The sequence below is a fragment of the Falco biarmicus genome, chromosome Z (genome assembly GCF_023638135.1).
Source record: "Falco biarmicus isolate bFalBia1 chromosome Z, bFalBia1.pri, whole genome shotgun sequence".
NCBI classification, from domain to species: domain Eukaryota; kingdom Metazoa; phylum Chordata; class Aves; order Falconiformes; family Falconidae; genus Falco; species Falco biarmicus.
Window position 1 is genome coordinate 17368602 of NC_079311.1, and position 20270 is coordinate 17388871.

General features: G+C 40.2%; 1 protein-coding gene across 2 annotated transcripts in view; it reads right to left on the reverse strand.

Annotated features, from left to right (window-relative positions):
- Positions 1–20270, reverse strand: part of DGKQ (diacylglycerol kinase theta) — a 108843-nt gene that overhangs the window by 52153 nt on the left and 36420 nt on the right. For both annotated transcript variants that reach the window (XM_056325263.1, XM_056325264.1), the window contains exons 3-7: positions 19449–19548; positions 14000–14085; positions 13146–13271; positions 10936–11089; positions 6408–6476 (exon numbers count right to left, since the gene is read on the reverse strand). In XM_056325263.1, the coding sequence (XP_056181238.1) occupies positions 6408–6476; positions 10936–11089; positions 13146–13271; positions 14000–14085; positions 19449–19548 (535 nt within the window). The remainder of the gene's footprint in view (positions 1–6407; positions 6477–10935; positions 11090–13145; positions 13272–13999; positions 14086–19448; positions 19549–20270) is intronic.

The following is a 20270-nucleotide window of genomic DNA, read 5'->3' on the forward strand; positions in this document are numbered from 1 at the left end:
CAGCAATAAAGCAGCTAAGAGTTGTGGTTTGTTGGTTTGTGTTTGTTTTTTTTTTAAAAAATTTGTCTTGAAGACAGCCTTTCAGAACCCCAGATTCTTCCTTTCTCCAGCTGTTTCTCTTCTAGGAGAGCCATTTGCAAGTGTGTCACTTCTCTGGAGCTGTTTTCATGAGCAGCTGAAATCCCCCTAGTTCCAAGATAGTTCTGAATTATGAAGCTGTGTTAATAGCCATCCTCCCATATGGTAGCCACCTCTTCACCCTCCTCCTGCAGGGTGGTTTTTAGATCTCCAAGCATGTGCCGTATGTATCACCACTTAATCTGGTTTCACCTGCTTCTCTCTCTAGCTTTAGAGCTCCAAATCCATTGAAATCATGTTTCACAGGAACATGTGACATGCTTAGTTATCTGTAAGCAGTTTTAGCACAGTACAATGACTCTTTTCATGAAGGCTGAACATTTTCCTAAGTGCCTTTAGAGGAAAAACCCCTCGAATGCGCACACGCTGTCTTTGCTTCTTCCTGAAAACAGTTTGCGCCTTGCAGAATTACAGTGAAGGTCTCCTCTGCACTGTCAGCAGGTTTGGGACAAGACATAAGCAAACACTAAATCAATGATTTGGGTCTGTCTAATACAAAACCACTTCACGTGCCCTACCCAGCAGGTGAACAGCTACCTGAGCAGAGGACTGCCAGGCCAAAAGAGTGGCTGTGGAAGGACGTACTGTGAAAAGTATGTTTGCTGACAGCACAGCAGCCCCTGTTTCTCTCCTCATACAGACTCCTCTCAAACCTCCTTCAGGGAGGGGTTTCTCTGGACGGCTACATTTTGCCCTGCAGAAAAAGGGCTGAATCAGATGGTTCACATGCAGCCTGTGAATGCTGTGAGACACTCACAGGGCAGAGACATTCCCAGGTCAGGGCTGGGCCCTTCCCTTCACTTGTCCCTGTCTGACAACCGCATTGCACATACACACAGCCAGAAAGTATGATGAGCCCTCAATGCACCTTCTGAAACACGTCTGCACACATTTCCAGTAGGCTACTATGGAGAAGCTGTACCAAAGCATTGAGACCAGCAGGATATTAATGCAAAGAGAAGGCATAATCACAAAAACAACCCAGAAAGCATGGATCTCCATGTCATTCTTAAGTATTTACAGTTAAATTTTTTATCTGATAAGCCTTGTCATAAGGACTTCTAAGGCAGGGAATAAATTAACACTAGCTAATAACATTTGTGAATATATCTCCATAGTTTTCTGGCAATGATGCTACAGAACTACAAGAAGATTTTTTCAGTCTTTCTTCTTGAAGAGATTTTCCATAAAATATCTTTAAATTTTCAGGAAGTAGTCAAGAAGAAGTGCTTGTCTTCCCTGAAACAGACATCTAGAGCAGCCAACATTTTGACTACCAACTGGTATGAGACATCAAGGATGAGGGGGGAAGGGATTCAGGGAACAAGAAAGGGACAGGCAGATGGAAAGGCAACCAAGCCAAAGAAGCAGCAACATTGGGGACCAAATGTGCTTGGGGAAGGAGGGGAACTGGGAGACAGGTTGGGGAGGAGCATAAAAAACTTGGTGAGAAGTGAGAACAATAGTGGGCAACATCAAGTGTCAGAAAAGGCAGATGAGTAAGGTTGAGGGAAGAAGAGGAAAAGAAGTTATGCACAATGGGGAAAGTGAAGGAAAAGAAATGTGTGATTTTTCTGAACACTCATTTTTCTTTCCCAGAAGTTACAGGCAATTCAGCCAAGAAAAGGAAGTATGTAACCTCTTCCAGCACTTAAGCCACTAGTTCATTCAACACAGTTGAGTATAACCCTTTTTTAAAAAGTATCTTCAAACGCAGGTGAAACAAACTGCCTTGGGAGAAAAAATATTTTCAGCATGACACACTGAAAAAAAAAAAAAAGCTACAGCAATTCAACTTGTAAATGAGTATCGCTTGAAGTACCACTAACAGAAGCTTTTATGAGGAAAGAAGTTGAGACATGGAGAAGCAACAGCCCTCAACCACTATGATGGATAAGCTTTATATCGAGTAAAAGCTGCCTAGGCCTCACTATACAGTAGTCAAGTACCCTCAGCTTTTATTGATTCCTGGCAAGGATTTAGGCCAGAATCTAATGTCTTCTCACATTTCCAGATCCCTGCAGACTGACACACAAGTAAGAGCTCTTAATAACTCATTTCTTATTTCAGGAATTACTGAGATAGCTCCTCTGTGATTCATTTGTTGCATATATACATTCAAACAATGCCCCCCTCCTCCATCTTCATATTACCATGAAATAATAGATTTTCAAAAATTTGCCTTTGAATTCTCAAGCTTGAGAGATTACATCTGTGGTTGCATCTTAGCCAAAACCAATGAATTCTGTCTCCAGGGAAGAAGAAGAATCTCTGCTGGTCGAAACCTAGCTCAGCATCGCATCTCAAAAAGGACAGAAAATGCAAACCCTTGAAAGGCACCCCTAAGGAGAACTTTTAATCCACTCCTTTACCGCCACCCTGTCCTGGTTTCAGCTCGGGTAGAGTTAATTTGCTTCTCAGTAACTGGTGCAGTGCTGTGTTTTGGATTTGGTGTGAGAACAATGCTGACAGCACACTGCTAGGACTTTTTAGTTCCTTGGGCCCTGCCAGCGAGAGGGCTGGAGGGGCACGGGAAACTGGGAGGGGACACAGCCAGGGCAGGTGACCTGAACTAGCCAAAGGGATATTCCATACCATATGACGCCATGCTGAGTATATAAACCAGGGGAAGAAGAAGGAAGGAGGGGGCATTATGGCGTTTCTCTCCCTGAGTAACTGTTATGTGTGACGGGGCTGTACACCTGCCTGCCCATGGGAGTGGTGAATGGATTACTCGCTTTGCTTTGCTTGCATGCGTGGATTTTGCTTTACCTATTAAATTGTTCTTATCTCAGCCCTTGAGTTTTACATTCCTTTCCGACTCTCCACCCCATCCCTCTGGGTGAGGTGGAGTGAGCAAGCAGCTGCGTGGTGTTTGGGAGCCAGCTGGGGTTAAACCATGACACACATCCAGCTACTGGAGGTCTGTCAATATAGAGCAGTTTTATCAACTATATATTCCCAGAATGACCAATAATTATTTTGGTATGAAAATGGACTTTGGGACTCAACTCTTCACCCAAGCAATACAATTAACTACATTAATGACAGCATCCACATGATGTTTATCCTACTATCCCTGTAACAGTCAGTTCTCAAGTTCATGGTTCACTGTGTAGACAAGTCCTTAGAAGCTGGATCGTGTTCTCAGGCACAAGGATTTATAGTCTTTTTCTAAACCTGCTCTGCACATCTGCTAAATCTGTCATCTCAAAAAAAGTAGGATTGTTCTTATGATCATTTTAGCCTTTTGGCTTCAGTATCTTCGTATGCTAAATTTCATGGTTGACTTAACATATTCAAGTTCCCAAAATTAAGATTTAAATCTTCAAAGTTTACACTTCACTCAACAAGGCTTCTACAATAGCAAAGAAACAAAAGGCAATGCAGACCACTAATTCAAATCTTCCAGCGTTAATCTATAGACTTTGCATTCCTTCCTACTGGCTTCATTCCTACAGAAAACCAGGTCTTTACAAGTCAGTATTATTCAACTTGTTCTGACTTGTTTTCATTGTTTTAAAAAATATGCATCTGCAAAATGTGGAGAGCTGGAATTAAGAAAAGGTACAATATTCTGGAATATAATTTAATTCAGATACTCCTGAGGGAGAGCATGGTAATATCCCAAAAGATATGGTAGAGGTACTGAGTCAATACACATAAGCTAATGAGCAGCTTGCTCTTGACCCATATCACACAATGGTATTATCTAGAGACAAGTGGAAGAGGTCCAGCACGCTATTAACTGTGCCTCTGTCATGTTTAATTTGATACATTACGATTTCCCACACACAAAGAAGCACAGAAGCACAACAGCTGGTGGGTGAACTCCTGTTAAGAGAAGTTATCAAAGAAGCCATGCCCTGCCCTGATGCAAGGGCATCAGCCCCACAGGCTGGGGGTGGCACCCAGCAGGTATGTTCACAGGAGAAGCTCTGTGGGTCACTTCACCAGCTCAGGAGGGCACTTTAGGTTGTGGTACTCTACAAGATGCATGGAAAAAGCACTCTGAGATTGTGCAAGATTTTTAGGGGATGTTTCAGGGAGAAACAAAGGCAGGGGAAGGGAGGAATCAAGGTGGTTTGAGGAGGAACAAGGATGGGAAAATAAGAGGTATAAGAAGATACAAGAAGCTGGTCACGTGTAAAGATGTTGCTGGGCAGTGCGCCTGCCTGGCCACGCCCTGCACCTGATCAGCACAGTCAGTCTCATTAAATGCTATTTTTAACTCTCTTATGCCTGCAGTTTCCACTCTTTTGCATGCAAATGGGCTCCTAAGTACAGCAACTGAAGCAGGACCACATGTCACCATGACCCATGTTGTCCACAGTACCAGCAACCAGAGTGACAGCCGTTGTGTGAGCACCAGCAAACATCAGGCTGGACTCAATGGCATGCAATGTAAATGGCCTGGGAGCCACATGTACACGTGCCTGAGTGAGACACCAAGCAGAGGTGACTACTGGAGGGACAAGGAGGTCCAGGATGACTGTTGGAGATTCTGATGGCTGGGGGTCCACTGGGAGACCTGGTGGTGTGTGTCTGTGTGGGCGCATATATCTATGCACACACACATGCACACAGCTACACATGCATGTATATATATACATAAATATATATGTATCAGAACACATGTATGTATACACACACACACTCCCACTAATAGACCTTCATCCTGCTCAGCCACAGAGGGGACAGGTTGCTGCAGCAACTTCACCTCTACTGGGGTACCAGATTTGGAGACCCCTAACACCATTAAACTAAAGCGTTCAAAATTCATCTTGTGTGTGTGTGTGCGCGCACGTTTGTTTGTTTGTTTGTTTTGTTTTTAAAGAGACATTAGAATCATTCCCTACCTATTGAACTTTCTAAATCTGCAAAGTTACTGGGCTTTACAGTGACTTCTGTTTTGTGAAAATGTGTCAAAAGGAAGCAATTTGTTGTAATGCCACTGTTCTATTTAGAAACCAAGTAACAATTCCTTACACTAGCCTTGAAAATGTACCATCTACTGCTGCTTTCTCCACTTCACAGATGGACACTGTGTATGAACAAAAGATGTATTAGAGGCTGCATCTTGCCTTCAATTTTCCTATCTTTTTTCCTTCTTTTGAGAAGGCTGTCTAAAGCTGAACTGTCCTGTACCAGTACTTTCAAACAATCCAGATGAAATATCTGGATACATAATTTGCTCTCTTTGACAGCCATGAGCAAGCGAAATAGCCTTAGCTGATAAAGCATAGAAGTCCTGACACTCAGGCACTTATGTCACTTAAAACACTGGAAAAACTGAAAGTTTCTTAGATAAACTGCAGTTCGTCAGAGCCTGGTCCCACAAGGGAACATGGTGGTGGTTCATAACTTACTGTCATAAGAGACACCAGCTTCAAATCTTAAGAAGTGAAGTAAGACCATGCTTGAGATCACTTCCCTAACCGTGTTAATTATTTATTGTGCTGAATTTTTGAAAATCCAAACAGCATTTGCACAATTATCCTCTTAATTGTGTAAGAACTTTAGGCTTAATAAAATAAAATAATAAAAAAAACCCAGGAAAAGTCATATTTATTAATTTGAAATTTCATTCTTTACAACAACCCATGCAGCTATATTAGGCAACAAGTACCATGTTTTTCTAGTAACTATTATGGATATAGGGGGTGGGTTGCCCTTAAACTGTGGTTGGCCTCATCTTCTGAAAAGTAAGGGTTTGGCTAATAACAACCCCAGAAAACTCCACACACTAAGAATCTAACAGCATAAAAAGCAACCAGCCTGGCTCAATCCTGACACACAGGAATACATACACTTTTATTGCAACATGCCCAAGAAAAAAACCCAAACAACAAAAAAAACCAAACCCACCCCACCCCCCAAATCACCTGGTGTCTTCAGTAAGATTTGGATCTAGCTACCTTAAAAGAAAAAGTCTTTGAAAAGACATGTCTGCCTTTCAAACTGGTTGCTTACCTATGGGTTGTTAACACTGTGTTTTCTGTCCTTCCATTACCAAATTGAGAGAAATCATGTGTTTTACAGGGTAATGAATGGATTGTCACTTGTACCAATCTACCAGTGGAAAACAGTAACGAGATACTTGCAAGACCCTGGATAAATATATTGGACCAAAACTTTGGATAGCAAACTGATACCGAGCATAAGAAAAATAGCCATTTACTACTTTTTCATAAGGCAAAGCAAATTAAGATTATATGAATAAAGACTGGAATGGGTGTGTATTCACCACTTACTAAAACTCTGCTTACTTGAATCTGTCGAAATTTGGATATCTTTGGCTGATGCCTGTATTGACCCATCAACATCGTCATCTTCATCTGTGAAAACAGAAACATTTAAGAAAGGTTTCTTGTTAATTTGAAATAGGGTGTGGAAGTGGGAGGGAAGCATTTTTCATTTAAGGATGGTTTCATCAAAGAAGCTAACACAAAACAAGCCAGTCAAAAAAGCATACTTTCCCCTCTTCTGCCTATTTTATGATAATAATTCATACTATAAAAACAGCATTAAAAAAGTAAACCTGCACTGTCATGTAGCTATAGTGAAAGTGTACCTGAAGCCCTTCTACTATTAGCTTTAATACTGCATCTACTGCATTTCATCCCTTTCTTAAGTTGCAAGGTTTGCTTATGAATTAAGTATATACAGTTTCCATTATGTTTTATATCACCAAATCAGTTCAGGAATTGCAGTAACAGCTTCCCATCAGAATTACGGGTGTTATAGAAACAACTTCCATAAATGAAAAATAGATCTGCTGACACCCAAAGAGAAAGAAATTACTGCACTCCACAAGAGGACTTTGAGAGCTGCTCACTGCTCTCACTAAAACCTAGGAGCTAACATGTCAGATAATGTAAATGTCACCCTGTAAAATCACACATAACATACTTAGAAAATACTAAATTAAATGCTACTAACATTTACTTCTGTGAAGATAACATCCTGACTGCATTGTCACTCCTGACACACAGGTCCATACAGAAAGACTGGTGCAAATTTAACCATGATACATTTTTCTTCTCTAAGGGTAGTAGTAGCATGCAACATAAGCCAACCCCGTGGGCTGATCGTGTAATAGTATTCATACTCCCACCCACTGAAACTCCCAGTCAGTTCTGACTGGGATGCAAAGCTCCTTAAATATATAAATCAGGCAACACCTTTTAAAAACTCCACCTTGCAGTTGAGGGAGAAAGCATGAAATCAATGCACAGAATAAGAGAGAAAAAATAAAATAAAATCAGTAAAGACAGATCTTCAGAGCAAAAGAGGTACTAGGGAAGTCAGAATCCTTACTGAGAAAAACCTTGCAAGAAGCATAATCGCAGCATGTCAACAAGGGTCCTTAGCAGGAGTCCTAAACTGGAAATACCAGGTAACAAGGATTATTTGGGTAATACTTGAACTGACTACAAGAAAGACGAACAATAATATTTCTGGGTTGGGGTTTTTGAAATATAAAACAAGGGTTGAAATACCTTCCCTGTTACAGTTGACAAACAGGTTAAGCTGCAAACTGGAAAGAAATGTAGACAATATGGTCTTGAAATGCCCTGAAATAAATGGAAGCTGAATGCCTTCACAAATTCTACTTCAGACAAAAACAAATTAAAAAAAAAGTAAATACAACGACAAGAAATGAAAGAATTCCTGATTGCTCCCAACTGCCCCCTTTTTCTAAGTTTAGATGGAAAGAAACTGACATTTTTTATTACTCTTTCCCCCTCAGTCCGGATAGTAGGGAAATCTACACTACACTAACAGCATCTTGAAACTATTCCAGTGAAGCTCAAAGACTTCTTTTGAAATACACTAAAACAGGAGTCAGTTGGAGGAAAAGGAGATAACTCCACCATTTCTTCCCCTGGTAGTCCATGAGTTTTGAAAAGCCACCTTCAGCAGAGAGATGTTAACTACATGTTGGCCATGAAGCTTAGCATTTACTCAGTGGCAAAAGCTAATCAGAACAAATGCTTCCCAGCAGGTCAACGATGATGTGCTCATTCTCTGTCTAGGACAAGTAAACTGATACTTCCCAACTATCAGCTTGGGGAGAGCTGTGCCTGCAGCAATTAACTTATCCAGATGACTGGCAACATTTCTTTGGTTCCACAAACCAGTCTTTTCACAATCTGAGAGACACCCCTTGTCAGCTGTGGCAACAGAAGAGCAGCCTCTGTGCATGCCACCGTGTGAAGACTTCTGAACAAGTGTGCTTGCAAGATACATCCCACAGGAGTGGCCAGAAGTGCTACCTGTCTTCCAACAAAGCTGAAGTGCTCCTTGCTTCCCTAATGTGCATGCAATCTTCAGCGAGGTCTGCCACCCAGAGTCTCTGCCTCCCCCTGGAAAAGCAGCAGCAACTCCCAGGACAGCTCCCCCAAGCTGCTCGGTGGTCAGAGTTGCTTCAAACAGGTCCTGAAGTGTGTCAGGGAGCTGCTGGACCGATGACATGTCTTGGTAACTTCCAGCACATGCCAGGAGCTAGCGGGTTTTTGAAAGAAAATGCAGGTCGGTTCTGTGAACATGGGTGAGCTCCCTCGACATCACAGGATGATGTGAGAATCAGTTTAAGGCAATTGCTGGCTTTGCCTTCAAGGAATAATCTGCGCAGAGGGAAAGACATGCCTAGTGATGGCATTCAGTGCCTTTGGCAGGGACCTGCAGACAGTTGATCCCCAGCAGATGGCTGAAAGCAGCAAAACTTCAGCAACAGGTCTAAAAAAAAACCTTGATAGGATGTGAGTGGTGTAACAAGGACCCACACATGAAGGCACCAGGCTTGTACCTGAACATCAATGACCTAAGTGCTAAAAATGTCACATACCATCATTGGCTAAGGAAAACCAGAACAAAAAGCCTTATGCACAGCAAACTGTGGGGCAGGTACCACACCACAGATATTCTCCATGCCTTATGCTGAGCCACAACTGTGGCTCATTGACCATGAAAAAAGGAAGATGCCATGTGCTGCGGCAGCTATCAAGTTCAAAGGTACACCTGGGACCAGCAGCAGAAGGGGAGCACCCCCATGGCTTGGCTGGTGCTCCCCCAGGTGTCAGCAGCCCCTCTACCCTGGGAGGCTGCTGCCCACCACACAACAGAAAGCTAAGCCCAAGGAGGAGAAATTTTCACAGACCAGCAGAAAAGAGATCTGGTGTTAGAAAAGAGATTTTTCAGGATATTGCGGTATTTTATCTGGATGTATGCAGGCTGAGCACTACAAAAATACATCCTGCCTTTCCAAATGTGGGGCGTTTTCTTTGGGTTTGTTTATTTTTTTTCATCTCACATTAAAGCACTGGAAAGGGTCTAAGTATTTTCCCTTTGCCATGCATCTGTTTCTGACTGACCTGCACTGCATTCTCTCAATTCAAAGGACAAGACACACATTTAAAATAAAGGAATGCAAAAAATATTATTTCAAAAAAACTTGAGTATATGTAACACAAACTCATACACTTAGCATGTGGCCTAAGACCTTAAATGGAAAACCTCTACCATCACCTGAAATAATGAAGGAAGAGACTAGAAGGTGAAGCTATAACCTTTGATTCCTTCACTCAAGGTGCTCTGTGTTTAATTTTACTTAGAGGTGATTTAAAAGCCTGACATATTAAAAGAACACACTGCTGTTTAAAAAACAAACTTAGTTAACGTCAGAAAAGACTTACACGACGAGGCTATTTAGAAGGTTTGTGATTAACTTCTGTTCATAATACAACTTTATCTTCGCTTAAGTCTTTGGGGAACCTGTAGAATACCTAACAATAGACCTGAACCAAGATTCTTGAGTCTCCCAGCAAAACGAAGCTTATCCATATAGTTTATTTCTGGGTTTTCTTATGTTGGGAGCATTAAAAACTCAATGACTTTGACGTACGTGCAGTACTTCACCTTCCCCAAACAACAAGCATATTCATTAAAAAGAAAAACAACTCACTGAACAAACCCAACCAATGAAAGCAACATAACACCTCCCCTCCCCCTTCAACTTCTATTGGTCACTTCAGCGTATCTAGGTTATGTACACTTAGGGTCATGCAGTTTATGCAGCAGCAGGACTACTGCCATAGCTTCTGCATGTGAGAATGCACGGATCCTGCTACCAGCCAACCACCTTCACCAAAACCAAACGTGCATGTTCAAAGCAGAAAGTTCAAGAACAACCTGTCAGGCTGAGAAAAGTGCAGTTGCAAATATTTAACTTCCACAGTGTACTTTTAATTTACTTTCCTACTTTCAAGCACCAAAAGAAAGGCGTTATAAGAACATCATAATCAAAATATAAATTTGAAAATACTTCAGCAGCTTAAAAAATTCTCTTGTTCCTAAAGAGCTGTTAAGCAAACATACACTCTAGATGGCAGCAGAACATTACTCTGTTAAATATAAATACATGGTTTCCTTTCAGTATAGAAATCTTAAAAAGGGCTAATGCTTAATCAAAGAGGCAAAGAAAAAACAATGTGTACCAGCAAGTGTTTGTTGCAATGGTAACACTAATAATACACATTTTTGGATTTTAGGTTTTCACTTTCTGCATGCTTACTATTTAAAGAACAGTTTTCAAATTGCCCTGTACAAGTAAACAGAATTTTTAGCATTTTGCACAGTGTGCGTTTAAAAATCTTTATCCTGTCCCAGAAACAGCAAGAAGTTATAGTGTTGCCACAAAAGCAGTGAAAACTGGGAATTGTATATATCAGTGATTTACAGTGCTAGGGTAAACATGATCATCAATTAGCTGCATTCAACTGTCAAAGTTTTTACCTGATTCTGTTTGCAAATTTTCTGATATTCGAAAACAATGCAGTTTGCTGAAGTTGCGAGAAAATAACTGCACACAGCTTGGAGGAAGAATCATATTTCTTAACCTTCCAAAAGTACATTCTGGTGTGACAATTACGTAGCAAGCAGCATGAGCCTATAAATAGAAGCATCAATTAAGGACTTAATGAGACACAAAGAAAGCAAATCTGTTTATAACAAAATATGCACTAGAATTGCAAAACCCAGGCTAGGGCATATATAGACCTTCTGTAAATCACTTTCATGAAGTGAGTGACCCATTTTTCACTTTAGATTGTCTTTTGTTCCATTCAGCTTTTATATAACCAATAATCGAAAGTCTTAATGTGAAGAAACTCCAAGTACTGTAAACTTGCTCTATTAAAAACTAAAGTTTTTTATATAGCTATCTGAGGAAGTTTGAAGTTTTGGTCTCAAACCCTGGATCTTCCATTCTATATGGTTATTTACTGAGGGAGGTGGGAAAGGTAGGCAGGTGTCCTGTTTCAGCTGGGATAGGGTTAATTTTCTTCTTATTAGCTGGTGCAGTGCTGTGTTTTGGCTCTGATGTGAGAACAATGCTGACAGCACACTGATGGTTTGAGTTGGTGCTGGGTGATGTTTATACCAAGTCAAGGACTTTTCAGTTCCTTGGGCCCTGCCAGTGAGAGGGCTGGGGGGGAGACAGGACACAGGAAACTGGGAGGGGACACGGGAAACTGGGAGGGGACACAGCCAGGGCAGGTGACCCAAACTGGCCAAAGGGATATTCCATACCATATGACGCCATGCTGAGTATATAAACTGGGGGAAGAAGAAGGAAGGGGGGACATCTGGCATTATGGCGTTTGTCTTCCCAAGTAACCATTATGAGTGATGGAGCCCGGCTTCCCTGGGGATGGCCGAACACCTGCCTGCCCGTGGGGAGTGGTGAATGGATTCCTTGCTCTGCTTTGCTTGGGTGCCTGGCTTTTGCTTTACCTATTAAATTGTTCTTATCTCAGCCCTCGAGTTTTACATTCCTTTCCAATCCTCCTTGCCATCCGTCTGGGTCAGGGGGAGTGAGCAAGTGGCTGCGTGGTGCTGGGCTGCCGGCCGGGGTTAAACCACGACAGCAGGTTATAATAAACAGCTTGAAAACAGCAATATCCTCTTGCAGATTCAGTGATAACACTGTTAGGAGTTTTTATTCCAAAGCATAACTAGCTATTTTCTGCCTTCATACTTGCAAGAGATCTTCCAGCATTATTTCATACACGTACCTTTGAATGTGTGGCCATATAGCACATTACATTTTTTAGACTGTCCTCAAAGACAACCCTTCCCACCTCAGAAATTATGAATCATATTAAAAATACAAAATCCACAATATTTAAAAAGATATTATTCATCATACCTGAAACACTGAATAACCTCCGTTTCATTTAAAATTATTATTACACAGTTTATTACATTTATTACAGTTCCTATTTTATTACTTTTCATTTTACAAAATTTACCTATTTTATACTTAATCTTCACCCCATCTAGTGCTGCTTTGCACTTTCTTCATATTTCAACAAGAGGTAGCATTAAACGGATGGACCAATTGTTATCTACGCAGCAGACTGTGTATCGGTATGTGAAAAGCTGTGGCTTTCATGAGGATTATTTAAGCATACCATTATGTTGCATTGGAATTCAACATGCATCATGTGAACAGAAAAGACAGAAGCCAATAATGATAGCTTAAAAAAAAACCCAGAACATACAGGTTAAGAATTATTCTACACTGAAAGAAGGATAAGCATATTGGAATGGTAAATCTTTGACCTTGCAGAATTCATACGACATGAAAGAAATTCTGATTTCACATAGGAAAAGTAACTGCAGGCTTCTAAGCAGAAATCTATAATGATTAGTCCCTGACAAATTTTAATTCTATTGTATTTACATAAAACTTAACTGTGATTTTGAGAATTGCTCCTTTTAAAGACTAATGGGGGGACTTAGAAAATCAGATTTTCCATGTAACTCAAGTACATATTTATATAAGTACATAAATGAAGTGTATTTATGAAGTGTATATAAAGTATATTTATGAAGTGTACAAATATTTTATATAAAATGTTTAAATAAGCATGTGCATATCTCTCTCTCTCTCTATATATATATATATGGTTCCCACAATTATACACAACAGCACAACATACCAGGATGCCACACCATTCACATCTCATGCCAGACAGCACCTCAGAAGAGCCACAAGTTTTTTTGCAAACTTCACAACGAGCACTTGAAGAAAGGTTTCCCTCCCTCCAGTGGTGGTGGTAAGTGTCCTGGAGGAACACATCAAGACTTGGTGTTACACAAAACATACAGAGGCATCCTCAACCTAACGTACAATCAGCAATTCAAACAGCTCTGGGGAAACAGCAACACAGACTAGGACATAAAGTATTTTCTTACTTTATACAAACTGAACAATCTTGTATTTCACAGAAAGAAGTTTATTAAACTGCCAAAAATAGTTTAATATTTTTAAATATTCTTTTTCTTCACAGTCCACCAAAAACTGTTTATTCTTTATTTAAACAATTATCCTGAACAGGTTAGTATTATGCATATATTTTACAGCAAGAAGGTGGGCAGTCTTGCCTCAGACAGACTGCAGGAAGCCTGAGGAATATGACAATGTTTGCCAGGGATGGAATGCAGCAAACAGCTCAACATATATGGGGGGTGGGGGAAGAGTTCCATGCCAGCTTCTGCAATGCAAGTTTTTAGATAAGATGCTTAATTATTATTTTTTTTAATTAGGACATTATATACATTACACAGACTTTTCAGCACTGCTACAATAAGCATCGTACGTCAGAATTTAAGTTCATTTTGCTATCTGTGATGCATTCTGAAGCCACATTTCCTTTGCCTGCCAATAAGCAACAAAAATACTTTGACAAATGGCAGCATGTGAAAGAAAGGCCAAGGCTCCTCCCCCTCCTCTAGCCAATTTTCACACTGAAAATGCACGACCACTTTCTGCTGCAGAGGCATTCACACTTACGTGGTCCTGGTGCCCATCCTGGTGACACTGTCTGCAGTCACTGCAAGCAAACAGGATACAGTCTGTGTGCACGTGTAGCTCACATACTAAAAGCATGAAAACAAGAAAACTTCTTTAAGCTAGAAACCCCGGGGTGTTTTTGCTTCCCTTCCCTCCCTCCCTCCCTCAGTCCTCCACTACCTTTTCACACCATGCTTTCTTTCCTTCATGCTCTTTTTTGTTCAAAGACAGGCAATGAAGGAAGTTTATCAGCATTGTCCTGTGTGTTGCTCCATTTCCTTTGCGTTAAACTGATGCCACAAGTATTAGGAAAGACTAAGCTCATTTTGCTCATAAGCACTTGCTGTATTTCCTTCAATACAGCAAGTTAAATTTGCAACAACTGTTTGGCTTATTACAGCTTTGTCTCACAGTTCCACAGGAACCACTGCCTACTCCCATATAATCATGCCCGAAAGTCTTACTTCGATTTAACCAAATCCAAAAAAAGCTGAATGTTAGAAGCATTAACAGAAAGTTCTCCTGCATCCAAATACCACCAAGTCTTGAGTGTAAAGTAATGGTCTTCCTGAAGCAATACTCCATTCCCTTTACAAAACCTTTTGCAAAGCATACTGCAGAGGAAGCGGGCACAAGAGTGGGTGCAAAACAGCTGATGCTTTTCTGCTGGACAGCACCTCTGTCCATCCATGGGGCTGTCAGAAGCAGGAGTCAAGAGACAAGACCCCAGCCCCAGCAAAGTAGGAGGGGGGCACTCCCACCAGAACAGCAGCAAGGCAAGTAGCACACCCCTCCTGATGGCAGCCAGGAGCCTTGTCTCGCTCACAGTCCCACAGGAGCCCGGGAGCCACAGCAGAGATCAGATCAGCCACCAACCCACGTGGCACAGCTGCACCAGCATGAACTCACTGGTGTTTGCAAAGTGATAATGACACACGCTGACATCAGAACATGCAAAATGACCGGAGGACATAATTCCTGGGAAGACTGCAACAGCCAGAAAGCATGTTTTACTCAGGAAATAAATACTTTTTATTGCCAAATGACACTCAATGGATTTAATTTTAAACCTGACCAGAATAAACCAGTATGTTAATCTCAACGATTTGTCCAAGGTGTGTCTGCATATGGCAAATCACCATTTCATTGTCAGGAAAAGGAAAATAATAATTTTTTCAGCACACCCTCCTAAGTAAACTTAACATTGTCTTCCAAAATACCTGTTCTATACTGCAGCTGGAAGAAGTTTTAGTGAAGCCTATGAAGTTTTAGGCAAGTTTGGTTTTGAATAAAGTACCTTCATTATTTAAAAGCTGACTTGAAGTATCAGAAGTGAAAGAAAACAGAACCTACAAAAAACAACCAAACAAAAAAAAAAGCCACCCAGCTAAATTATTATGCTGCAAAGGATCATTCATTAAAAAAAACAAAACCAACTAAAATATCTCAATACTTAGCTTCACTACTGCAAGAGTTCAGAAAGTTCTCTATGGACGTCAGACAGAGATGGATGAAAAAGATCCTCCTCTAGCTGCTTTTTACAGACTTGTGTATACAAATACTCTGGGAAGGCATCTGATTTTTTTTAGAGTAAATGAAAGAAAGAAGCAAGCATCAAATTCCTCAAATACTTTTTTTCTGGTTTTGTTTTGTTGAACAGGTTACTGTTCCAAGGACATCACAAAAAACTGAAGACTGTAACCTGAAGATTGGAAGGTGGCAACTGTGCATGTTACCTACATGACATGAAAGTATCTTGTAAACAGTATTTAATTATATAGAGAAACCACCTTATTTTAAAATCAGTCTCTGGTCTCTAGGAAAGGTGATCAGAACTAATCCCACAGAAGACCATGATCTACCACCACACCAAAGCAAAGCCTCTTTTAACAGGGCTAAGTCAACCACAAGCTTTTACATACAATGCCCCACACCATACATCTTCACTGAGCTCAAGAACTTTTAGATGAGGTGTGACATGGTCCCTCCTCCACTCACACTTCTCCATATCCATAGATACAACAGGAATATTTTACAGTGTTGCCAATTCAGCTACCACTCAAGTTAGATGCTTTGAGTCATATCCTCACTAATGGTAAAAGTTTCTGTAGACCATATTACAGCTTGAAGGAATGTCCTGGTTTCAGCTGGGATAGAGTTAGTTTTTTTCTCGGCAGCTGGTGCAGTGCTGTGCTTTGGCTCTGATGTGAGAACAATGCTGACAGCACACTGATGGTTTTAGTTTTGCATTTACACTAAGCCAAAAACTTTTCAGTTTCTCAGGCCCTGTCAGCGAGAGGGCTGGAGGGGCACAGGAAACTGGGAGGGGACACAGCCAGGACAGGTGACCCAAACTAGCCAAAGGGATATTCCATACCATATGATGCCATGCTGAGTATAAAGGGGGGGACACCTGGCATTATGGTGTTTGTCTTCCCGAGTAACCATTACACGTGACGGAGCCCGGCTTCCCTGGGGATGGCCGAACACCTGCCTGCCCATGGGGAGTGGTGAATGGATTCCTTGCTTTGCTTTGCTTGCGTGGGTGGCTTTTGCTTTACCTATTAAATTGTTCTTACCTCAACCTTCGAGTTTTACATTCCTTTCTGATCCTTCTCATCATCCCTCTGGGTGAGAGGGGGTGAGCAAGCAGCTGTGTGGTGCTGCGTTGCCAGCCAGGGTGAAACCACAACAAGGAATTAACAACATGTTGGGGTTTTTATCATTAATTCTGCTAACACAGGCACATACTGCTATTTGCTATACATGTATGTATATATGTAAGAACAAGACATTTTTTTTCCCCCTTGGTTTAATTCACATCTGCTGCTTCTAACACCAAATCCAACTCAGTAAGAAAATGCGCGCATGTGAAGGACAGGAGCTGTCACAGGAGTTAAACCCTTAAAATAGCTATCCCACTGATAGAAATGTTAAAGTTTTTATATGTTAAGATAAGTCAAATCAGAGCACCTACAAAAAGAAGTTTCATCTTTATCAGCCTTTCCATAACCCTCACAATTCTTTAACTTTTAACAGAACAGTGGTCTTCTGTTCAAGCTAGTCATTAAAGTGCTGAGAACTCCTTCATTATTGCCAAAAAACCAAGTTGGTTCATTTCAAATACATAAACTTGGCAGAATAATCTTTAAAACATTAACTGCCTCCCTCTCCAGTAAAATTGCTGCTCCTGGTTGATGTTTAATAAGAAACTTTTGTAAAGGATCCAATGCTAAAAACATGTTTGGGTTACTCCCTTTCTTCTTTTTTTCTTTGCAGTCCTTCTTCTTGTAAAAAAAAAGGGAAAGCAACTCCCACCATCATGAGTCTGAGTTCATCTGTTACCCAGTGAATTCTACAGCAAAAATAGCTGTCCAAAGCTATTAATAATTATCAGCAGAATTTGGAGGCCAAGCGTTGTCATTTTTTCCAGTAAGTGTTATGTACTTATCTCACCAGAGTTTAATATACATGCATGCTCATTTCTGACCACAGATGCCCCATCATGCGCCCACAGCGTTTAGTAATTTTCTATCTCCTGTCAAGGAAAATTTATTTTAATGTAAGAAAGTCCAACAGAGACTCCTGAAGAGTCCAAAACAAATTATTTGAATTATTTTAAAAGTACATCTAATGATGTTAATAATTTGCTTAGAGAAGTTAACTTCATCTTAACCCTCTTTTCTACCTGAATTACGGTAAAGATTCAGGAAAAGTTCTTTAAATTTCAGTATTCAGTAGAGAACATCATAATTAACAGTAGAATTGTACTATTAAGCTCAGTTATTAGAAGGAATCAAAAAAAAGCAAGGAAGTTCAACAATTCCATCTGGATTGAAAAGCCCTACAGCTTAAAACAGCTAGCTTCTAAAACAAATTCTGAAAGTATTTTTGAAGAGTAAAGGAAGAATCTTGTGCATTTTATGAACCTCAGCTGGAAAAGTATCAGAGAAACAAGTTGTAGACTCACTGGTATTCAGAAAACTGGATAGCAAACAAGTCACTCCACAGAAAAGAAGAAAACAATTTAATCCATGCAAGGAACGTCATTCAGAACCTTCACTGAACCAGAAAAAAAATATGTCTGGGCATTTGTAATACCTAAATATAACATTCAATTTCACATGTTTCTTGTTTAAAAACACTTAAATGGAAACATCTGAAAAAATAAATATTCCCTTGCATTGGGTACAATGCTAACACAGTAGAATTAAGAGAGTAAGAAAATGAAAGCAAAATTTAGAAAGCTTCAACTAAAATCACTAAAGTAATTTTCAAGAGTTAGGAGGACATAGCTAGCAAAAATTTTCTTTCCAAATTCTCTCTCATGCCACACAGGTTCTGAGGCTTATTAAGATAGATCATCAGAGACAACTCTGTGGTATCTGTAGCTCTTTGACCATCCCACCCACACGGTAACTATATTAAGCGACAGATTTCCACTAGTCAGAAGAACATAGTTTAGATTCATTATGGAACTCAGAAGACCAAAGCAGAAACAAAAAACACTGCACCATTGTAAGTCTAAATGCCCTGATCAAAAAGAAATGTTTCCCACACACAGAGGTGATCGTATTAAATAAGACATTATCTTTAGCATAACAGCAATTTTGAAAGCATCTCAAATCCCTACAGAAGTGATTCTTCTCTCAGTAGACCCTATCTTTTTTTTGAAAGTCCACAGGTAATATTCCTTTAAAATACTGAATTCTATTCAACCTCACAACATCAACTGAACAACTACCTGATATTCAAGACAGGGGAGACAAGGGAGAATTAAGCAGCTGCCCCATGTCAAAAATCAGTCAAGTACTTATGCTAACACATATTCCAAATAAAAATTCTGGTGTTTGGTTGATTTATTTAATTAATGTTTTTTCAGAGGATCCATGTCAGAACATTCAGAGCAGTATTATTTTGACAAATAATATTTTCAAATATCTTTCCATTCAAGGCACTCATTGCCACTACAAGCAATAGCTATCTGAGACCAGTAACACAGAAAAGTTATATTCCATTCTTTTGTAGAAAGGGGGAGGTTTTAGAAACGTGAATACCTGATGATTCTCTGTATTAACAGCTCCCATTGGAAACAGAAATAAATTACCTCAACAGGAGGAGTCTTTCTTTCGCCATAATAGCTTCTCATTCTTTGCATATCTCAGGCATGACTTCATTACACACGATCAACATCACAGACTTGCTCAGAGTAAATTGGACGAAAGATGAAAGAGCACACACGTTTGATAAAGTCTGTGGTTTACTGAAGATTCCTTAGTTTGAAGTACACATTTCTACAGTCAATGAGTGGATGATAAACAACCCAAAAAGTCTCACAGTGAGCACATGTATGTGTGTGTGTATATATATGTAAGGTGTGCAATGCAAGCAAAGTGTACATTACTGGATAACACACAGGCAGCTATACAAGTAGGGTTTTTTAAGTTACCTTCACATCGAAAGGCAGATGACTCTAATGACTTTCTGCACACAGTGCAAAACTTTCTTTTGTAATGTCCTGGAGGGCCAAAACAGTGTGCAACTGGAACCTGCCAATGAAGAATGGATAAAACATCATCATCCACAACTTTCAAAGTGCCAGTTACAGTTCACAGAGACTGCTTTATCATGTAAGACAGGTCAGTATATACAACGTAAACTTTACTAAGCCCAAGAACAAATATACCAGCAAAGCATTCTTGTAAAAAAAAAATAGTCCATACTTAATATATTTGAAATACTTCAAGTATTTTTTTCTAAAAATATTTTTTACATTTTCCAGTTTTAATATGTAATGTATATATTTTTAAGTGCTGTTCAGCTTCCTGATGTTTCACACTGCCACAAAGCCAAACGTTTCCTGTGGGTTCAGTACTGTGTGACTTACCTGAAATCACAGTTCCTTTCTGTATTCTTAACCGAATCAAGGACAATTGAAGAGTAACAGTTGCACATGTACACAAAATACCCTAAAGACACACTCAAGCCAATTTCTAAAAGCTCTGTGCTGTCACAGTCTGGTACTCTCCACATGCCTTTCACCTCTTCTCTGAATACAGCCCAGCCAACTGACTGATCAGGGCAAAGGCATTGGTCCCCCCCTGCCCCTGCAAAGCACCACAGCCTGGACGGTACAGAGATCCAGCTCTTGAAGTACATCCATACTGAGGTTCGTTTGACTGTAGGTAGAAGATGATACATTTCAACTTCCTCTTGCCAAGAGCTGTACCAACAGTTTTAGCAAATGTATTTCTAGCATACTATTCACTTA